The 8,465-nt window shown below is 41.5% G+C and overlaps 1 protein-coding gene across 1 annotated transcript; it reads right to left on the bottom strand.

Moving 5' to 3' along the window:
• Positions 1–5,890: 5,890 nt before the first annotated feature.
• Positions 5,891–7,959, bottom strand: lsm10 (LSM10, U7 small nuclear RNA associated). Its single transcript, XM_073483909.1, has 2 exons — positions 7,876–7,959; positions 5,891–6,617 (listed from the first exon to the last, which is right to left on the bottom strand). The coding sequence occupies exon 2, from the start codon at positions 6,577–6,579 to the stop codon at positions 6,166–6,168; it is 414 nt and encodes a 137-aa protein (XP_073340010.1). The 5' UTR covers positions 6,580–6,617; positions 7,876–7,959; the 3' UTR covers positions 5,891–6,165.
• Between the last annotated feature and the right edge of the window lie 506 nt (positions 7,960–8,465).

Here is an 8,465-nt window from a genome sequence, read left to right as displayed (position 1 = left end):
GACACTTAAGGAAAAGGACACTTCATTCAAAATATCAACCTCATGGTGAGTGAAAAATCAGGGGTTTCACCAAAGTCAGTAGGATTTAGCCTCTGGGAACCATGACTGTCACGTACATTCATGAGGCAGACGTTGAGATATTTCATTGGATGATTGAAACCAAACTAATTATTCCTCCTGAGGGGAAAACGAATGTTTGCACAAATCTTTCATGCAAATAGTTGTTGAGATTCTGAGCCAAAGCGTCCTTCTTTAGTTTTGGTTATCCACCGACCTGGAACTACTTCTTACTGATAAAATAGTCCCCTGAATATGTTTATTTTTGTACTTTTCTACCGATCCTAATGGAGATTGACAGCCTGAGGGTGAGAGGAGGCTCGAGTGCTGGATTTAGTACGCAACCCTGTCGCAGATGGTCCCACGGTTACAGTAAAGCTCGATGTAAACACGATGACTGATATCTCCCACCCCCTCACATTCCCTGTCATTACAACAACAATGTGCGTGGGAGCCAAATGTTTTTCTTTCTGGTGCTTTTTTCTCTCCAGGGAGAACAAAAAAAAAAAAAAACCCATGCCCTGCTCCAGACGCTGCCACCGGGGGCTTGAGACGCTCTCCCACCCTGATCCTTATCCTGGTGACTCTTGGCAGCGGAGCGCAGTGTGCTCTTACAGGCTTTTCTCTTTTATTTTCTTTGGGGGGTTAATTACAGCGATAGTCGCTTTGGTGGCTGACTCAGGGTCCACTGACTCATGGGAACCGATTGGGTCTCGACTGCTTTCTGTTTGGGCATTTAACTCACAGACAGAAGAAGCATGACTCCATCTGCACCCTCAATTTGCTGCCCCCAGACCTTAACAACATAAGTGGGCAATTTAGTTTTTTCAGTTCAGGCTGTGTAAAGTCAAACAGTGTTTGTTTTAATTAAAGAGTGGCCTTTACACCCCTGTAGCTCCACATGTGCCCACATATCAGACTGCTAATCAAGCGTGTAGCATCGATCACACGGCAGATATCAAGACAATGTTTTCTACAATATGAATTTTTTAAAGGCGTAGCTAACATCTGGGATGTGTCCGCTTTTCTTGTCGAGAGTTAGCTGAGAAGATTGACACCACACTCGTGTATGTAGGGTAAATATGAAGCAGCCAGTTAGCTTAGCTTAGCACAAAGACTGCAAACAGGGGTAAACAGCTAGCCTGGTTGCTGCCAGCAAGTCTTAAGCTCACTAACATGTTTTATTTTATTTTATTGACAGACTGATATGCATTTAAACAAACTGTTTCATTTTGGAGTTAGCTACATCTAGCATGTGGCTAGATTTACTTAGCAAAAGACTGGAAACAGCGAGAAATATAGCTAGCTTTGCCAAAGATTAGCTACAACCAGCAGCCAGATAGCTAAGATAAGCATAAATACTGGAAACAGAGGGAAACAGTTAGCTTGACTCTGACTAAAGATTAGAGCTAGCAGCCAGTTAGATTAGCTTAGCATTAAGACAGGAACTAGCCAGGAACCAGGAGCTAGCTCGGCTCTGCCCAGAGATAAAAAATGTTTTAAAAATTAGCGTGTTAGCACCTCTGAAGCTCACAAATTAACATGCTACAGCTCATTTGAATGAAAGGGTTTTGTTTTTTTTTACAGGTTTTTTAACTTTCTAGGTAAGAAAGTACTTTTTTGAAACCTTTTTTCTTCCTTTGAAGTTTCTTTTGGTTTATTGTTGTGCAGTGACATCTTATTCTTTTGACATTTTCCATTGCAGTACATTTTATCCTCCTTGTTTTATGACTTATTCATAGACACGAGGGATAAGACGGTGCCACAGTCAACTTTTCTGTACAAACAAACGCTATAATAAGTTTAAAAATAGTGTCCTTGCAGACGCACACCCACACTCTGTTTTTTCTCACTTGCAGAATGAAACTGTACATATATTTTTATGCAGCGCCCCTCATGACTTCACGACAGGCAGTTTGTGGTTGAAGTCTGTCCGAGCTGGAAGCAACAGCACAAATACCAGAGGGAGACAAATGTCCATTTTTTATGCAGCCGCAGTCTTCGGGGCAGACAGATTTAACACCTAACGCTTCCAGACACGTCCAATAACTTCTCAACTTTTTTTTACTATAACACATGCAAAGCCCGGCAGCTGTAGATGTTTATGTAAGCCCATAAAATGCACTCCCGTTCAACCCTCCCACACTTCCTGCTTAGATAATCCCACTTAAGTCAAAAGATGAAACCTGAAACCACAGAAAATAAAGACTTGTTATTTTACAGTAGTGGGACGCTGCTTCCTTTAAATGTTTAAACATCTCTCAGACGGGGGAGAGCTGTCAGAAACCATCTAGTGCAGGAGGAAGTGAATAAAATACATGAAACAAAGCTGATTTTATAATAAAAGTGTTGTAGCTTCTGCGCCCGTAAAGGATGTTATGGTCTGTGGTGCAGACCCTGCTAATAAACTCGTTTGTTGCCTTGTTTATTGCCTGACAACAAAGTGACTGCAGTATATTTGGGAAGATCCTTGAAGAAATTGTAAAAAATCTGAGTTTCTTCAGACATTTTTCCTGTCAGAAAGCTTCTAATATACAGAGAAATTAAATATATTGAAGAAAAAGGCTAAAAGATAAACACAAGATCATCTGAAATCAGCCCATCACTCACCTTGTTCCTGGATAAAGAGCTGCTCAGGTTGATGAACACAAACTTTCCACTGAAAAACAGAGATTTGACGTAGATTTTGACCTTTTTCCCGTCAGCCGACACTCGGATAAGATCCCATAATGTGCACAGAGATGCAGTGAGAGGTTCGGTCAGGAGCTGATGTAGCTGCTGGACTGACGGAGCTGGAGCAGCCCTCCACTAAGATCCCCTCCCTGTCATCCTCTAGAGGAGGAGGACCGGACTCTAACGGTCCTCACTGGAGTTGAAGAGGAGGAGGAGGAGGAGGTGTTTCCATTTCCTGGGAGACAAGTGAAACTCATGTACCACTCCAGAATAAAAGCCCTAAAAATCCTCAGTTTACTGGAGTTGCTCTGCCACACTGCTGACCAGAGGGAGGTGATCTCTCCTTCTGCTCTCACCACACTGAGGTCTGTTCACTGTGAAGCCGGCAGGGTGGAACAGGAAATAGCTGGTCGGCTGCCACGGTGCAACGGGGCCGCGCCGCTTCAGGGGGCTCGTGGATTAATTGAGCTCTTTGTATTTTAATCTGAGCCTCGAGGGAGGGGAAACTTGAGTTACGCAGAGTTTATTAAAGCAAACAGTGGAGCGGCACGTAGACCAGAAACCAGCAGGTGCTGCTGTGTGGTGGGAAAGTAATCGAGTACATTTACTCCAAGTTCAATTTTACGCCAATTTACACTAATTTTCATCATTTCCGTCTATGATTGTATCTGAGCTGGATATCGTCTTGGAGGTTATGTTGTCACCCGTGTCTGTTTGCTGGTATGTTGGTTTGTAACCGTGATTACACAGAAACTACTGAACGTATTTCAACAGAACTTGGATGGAGGATGAGTCTCAGTCCAGAATAGACCCGGTTAACTTCTGGTGCAGATCTGGGTGAAGGGACAGATCCAGGAATATTTTTTAAGTTTTCCACATTTTTGTTAATTTTTCAGGGAATAATGCATCGATCGTGATGAAAAATAAATGTTTGAGTTAATTAATATTGTAAATATTAAAAGTCTGTTTGATTTTCTTCTCTAAAACTACGTAGTGCCTCTTTAAACAAATTAAATTATGATATAAAATGCAGACATGTGAAATCCAGAGGTTCCCAACATGAGGGTCACTAGAGAAATCTGAAGGGTCATGAGATGAAAAACAGGAAACAAAAAAAGAACAAATAAAGTTTTTCTTTTTCTTTTTTTGGCCTTTTCTCTTTATCTGTGACTGGTTGTGAAATATTGGAAGATTTAATGTCTTCATGCTTTGAGCACGATCATTCAAACGATAACATCTTTGAAGTTTAGTGGAGAAATGTCTCAGATTATTTCCTCTATTAACTGATTAGTTTTTTTGGTCGATAAAATGTCAGAAAATCATGAAAAAGTCCAAGATGACGTCCTCAAATGTCTCGTTTTGTCCACAACTCAGATATATTTCATTTTACTGTCACAGAGGAGCAAAGAAACCAGAAAATATTCACATTTAAGAAGCTGAAATCAGAGAGTGTTGCTCAAAGTTGCTGATTCACTGATTATTCGCTGCAGCTCTGAGTCGTAAACTTCTTAATGTCCTTGAAGCGGTCACCAGTCACAAACAGAGACCGTTTAAACTTTAACAATGTGTTGTATTTTATCATTTTACGACGTTTTATTTTCTGTCCTTCCACTTAAGTACAGGATGAGAGCACTTGTTTGACCACTGGTTGAGTCCGTGACACTTAACCCAGCCCTGCTATGTATTGTAAAAGAATTGTTTATGCGGTCGAGCCTCTGTAAAGTGCTATTCTGGGTCCGGTGAGTGTTGATGTGGCGCTCGCTCGTGTGTGTTTTGCTGAGCGGTAAGCGCTCATTATGTGGGCTGCTGTCATTCAGTTGCTCTCAAGGTTGGTTTTTAAAGCAGTCAAGAGAAAAATATGTCCCTAAAAACACAGTGAGGCCACAGCCAAAACAATGACCCAGCCGCTGAGGGACATTCCTGCGTGCTTATTGCTCTTAATTTACTGCACTCGGTTTTAAACGCTGCTGAATCCACTCCCGTCCATCTACAGTGTGGGGTTTTTATCTAGCACCAGATGCCTCCGCCTGTGTTATGTCAGGCCTGTCCTCTTCCTGACACTCTGTAGGAATAACATACAGCTTGGCAAATTCCTCAAATTCCCTGATCGTATTTGTGTTATCGGGAGAAACACTGGGACGGCAGTTTCCAAGAGAAACACTCTCTTCCTTTCAGCCGCTCTTTGCTCGTTTCCATTGGCTGAGCAGAGTCCCATCGCGCCCCGGCTGGATGTCACAGCACCAATCGCAGCGAGAGAGAGTGACGGCTCACTGATGCATGCGGCGGAGATGTTTGTGAGGTGGAAAGCTGTGGAAACACGCCGGCTTGTTTTTTCCCCTCCACCAGACTGGCACTGATCGTGACTAATGTTTTCCTGCATATGGGCAGTTATTAACTTTGGGCCGGTTTCACAGACAGACAGACAGATGGGCTTCTGTGGTGCATGCCAGGAATACTCTGCAGTAAATAAATACATACTGAGCCACACCTGCAGCCACTGTTAATTGTTTATGTGCCATTTAATTAACAGAGAGGTTTCTGGGAGGACAATGACTTATTTGTTAGCATCTTTATGTATTAAAAAAAAAAAAAAGTTCCTACTTCTTCAAAAAGAAATTGAGGACAGATAATTTATGTCAATTAAAAATCCTAATTACCATAAAACAAAGACAGTGAAGTGGCTCCAAACACGACGCTGACTGATTAGCGGGCCAACAGAGTGCTGCAGGGATGATGTATTTTTATAGGCTAACCCAAAAGTTAGCACGGCCCTGGTTCACTCAAAGCACAGACCTTATTTCAGACATTTAACCAAAAGCCCATCGACTTATATCAGCTCATCACAGATACATCGGTGTACATGTCGACTGATAAATAACAGGAAAATGCAGATAAACTGTGTGAAGTTATTTGTGAAGTGTCTCTGTAGAAATAATAATACAAATGTGCAGCGGTGCAACAATAAGCTGACAGAAAATGTATCTGTGACTATTCTAATGATTTATTAACTGTTTCTTTCTGTTTTCAGTCATTTCCTCGTTACATGAATGTCAAGTTTTCCTGATTTTCTTGGTTTCATATCATCGTAAACTGAATATCTTTGGGTTTTTAATAAACAGATATTACATAAACAGTAGAAGAAGTCACCTAATAAAAATAGTAATTTTTCACATAGTAATTTAATCAAGAAAATAAAAATCCACAGATTTTTTGCAAACGTAAAAGATAGTTAGTTGCAGCTCTACAAAAAAAAGGTTCTTCTTCTTTCATCTGAAGGCCTGAAGAGGTGAAAGTATTACAACAAAATAAAAAAAGGGAAAAAGTCAGTTAGGTTTCTTTCGTCCGTATCCCTTTAATCTTTCTGTTACTCTCAGATCTTTCTTGTTGCCCCGGAGTATTTCTGGACTCGTCTTGCACAAGCAGTACCCCACTGAGTTATTTGGTTTTCTTGGTGTACTCCTTCCTGCCTCCTCCTTGACTGGCAAAGTTTCGGACTCTGTGGATCTTGGCCAGCTGGCTCTCGATGGTCTTCATTATGTCGATGTGGTCTGGGATGTGAACGTAGCGGACGTTCCTGCCGGTGATAAACAGCTCCTGCAGCCGGGTGAGCTGAGCTTTTCTGTCCCGGTACAGCACGTCCTTCAGACGTATGTTCATGAAAGCGTCCACGTTGACCACGCGGCCCCGCGCCGTGCTCTCGTTCTTCAGGTCCACCGTGGTCACCTGTCCCTGCAGGCCCTGCAGCAGGATCACCATGCTGTTCTCTGCGATCGTGCGCTCCCGGAGCGAGCTGGTGACTTCAGCTGGGCCATGGCCCGACGGCTGTGGTTCATTTCCCTGTGACTCCATGGACGCTGATGAGGAGGATCTCCAGAGGTCGGGGATACCTGCAGACAGACAGGAGTTAGCTACTGCTAAACAATTCTTTAGCAAAACTGAGAACTGGTTTACATCGTGTAATGTTTTATTGATATTTGGTTGCCGAAGAGAAACTGGCAGTTGTCCCTGGTGGAGGGACAACTGCTCTTCTAGCAGCTACATACAGTGTGTGTCTTCTGAGAGCTGCTTTGACAGCGACATGTTTTTGTTCGTGCCAATAAAGCAATTTAAATCAGAATGAATTTGTCTGCATGACTCTGTCTATGTTTAATACTGCTCACACTGTGAACTCGGCCGTGTCACCAGACTGTACTGAAGACTAAGTCCACTGATCTGGTCTCGTGGACATTAAAGTAAAACTGGAGCAAACAGAAACCAAAAACTGGGAAATATTAAAATATATAAAAACAACTTGAGCTGAGAAGAGTTTAACTTTAAAACATCCTTCATTTGGACACTTTCTGTTAAATGTCAAACAATGTAAATTAGGAATAAGTTAAAGTTATTTTGAAAAATTACCTTGATCAGCTGAAACTGGCCTTCATTTGTATCTTTCTACAACATAATATTCAGCTTAATTGTCCTGTAATTTCTTTTTCACATACAGCCAAACAGACACCTGCACTAACTGAGCCTCAGCCAGCACCTCAAAGATGCTCAACCACTATTGAAATACTAATTAAGAGACTCAGCTGTCATTTTGGAGGCAAACTTAAACTCAAGACAGAAAAAAGGTCCAAATATGATTACTCTGTTGAATTAAAAAACCAAACTACATAGAGGAAATGTGTATTTTTAAGTACTGTCCCCTCCACCATGTGACAGGAGAATTGAACTCTTAACAGATACGCTGTCACATTAATTAAGTACTGATGTGGACTTGTGCCAGCCTTAATAAAGCAGCATTGGCATTAGTTCAAAACTGGTACTGATTTAAATCTGATTGTGACCTGATATTAAGCTGTCAAATTAACCACAGAATGAGACTTTAAACAGCCAAAACACAGCATATAGCGGCTTCTGTTTGTCAGAAAAACCGATGGCGATAAGAAAAGTCAATAAAAACATATTTATGGAGAGAGAAAGCGGATAATCTCATTCAGGCATCTTCACCTTAAAACGACCAGTTTTCCTATGGGAGTCTGGCACAAGTAGAATTAGCAAGCGCCGCTGTTAGCTTTAGCAGCGACCCGACAAAGTACAACGGAGCCGCTAAAGCGCACAAATGATCCTGTTACTATTCAGACTCGTGTGTATCAGACTTACCTGCATTAGTTTAACACTTATTCCAGGTGAAACTCTCCACAAAGTCTCTCAGGTGGCGACAAGCGGCTCAAAAACGACAACAAGTTTGTGTTCCCGCGAGAAGTCCAAACCAGGAAGCGCAGCGTGATGACGTCTGACGTTGCGACGTAGATTTGCTGGAACGCTGAACAACAGCGCCCTCTGCCCTCTGCCTGCAGTACTGCATGTTTTCTGGTGTTTTCCCTCAGTGTACCAGTGTTTAAACTCCCTGAATGATTGATTAATTCATTATTTGATTCAATTATATTCATCCACTGGTGTCACTGTATTTTATTAATACATTTTTATATGTTAATTTTAGCAGGAAAGTTTAAAAATCTCTCTCACAGGAGTGTCCAAGCCAAGAAAGCATATACAAAAAACATACAAGACAGAATTATGGTGAATTAAATAAAATATATCAGGAGAATAATCAACCAATCAATCTAAATAAATACAAGGGATTGATACAATCATACATTCACACATAACATGTATATTAGTATGATATTTGTGCACCATATTTGGCATTTCGGTCAATAAATTATACATCTAATCATCCTTCAAAATTG

The sequence above is a fragment of the Pagrus major genome, chromosome 16, assembly GCF_040436345.1.
Source record: "Pagrus major chromosome 16, Pma_NU_1.0".
NCBI classification, from domain to species: domain Eukaryota; kingdom Metazoa; phylum Chordata; class Actinopteri; order Spariformes; family Sparidae; genus Pagrus; species Pagrus major.
This window is presented reverse-complemented; position numbering and strand designations above follow the sequence as displayed.

Coding starts and splice junctions, on each gene's coding strand:
- lsm10 (XM_073483909.1), bottom strand. CDS start 6,579: ATGGAGTCACAGGGAAATGAACCACAGCCGTCGGGCCATGGCCCAGCT.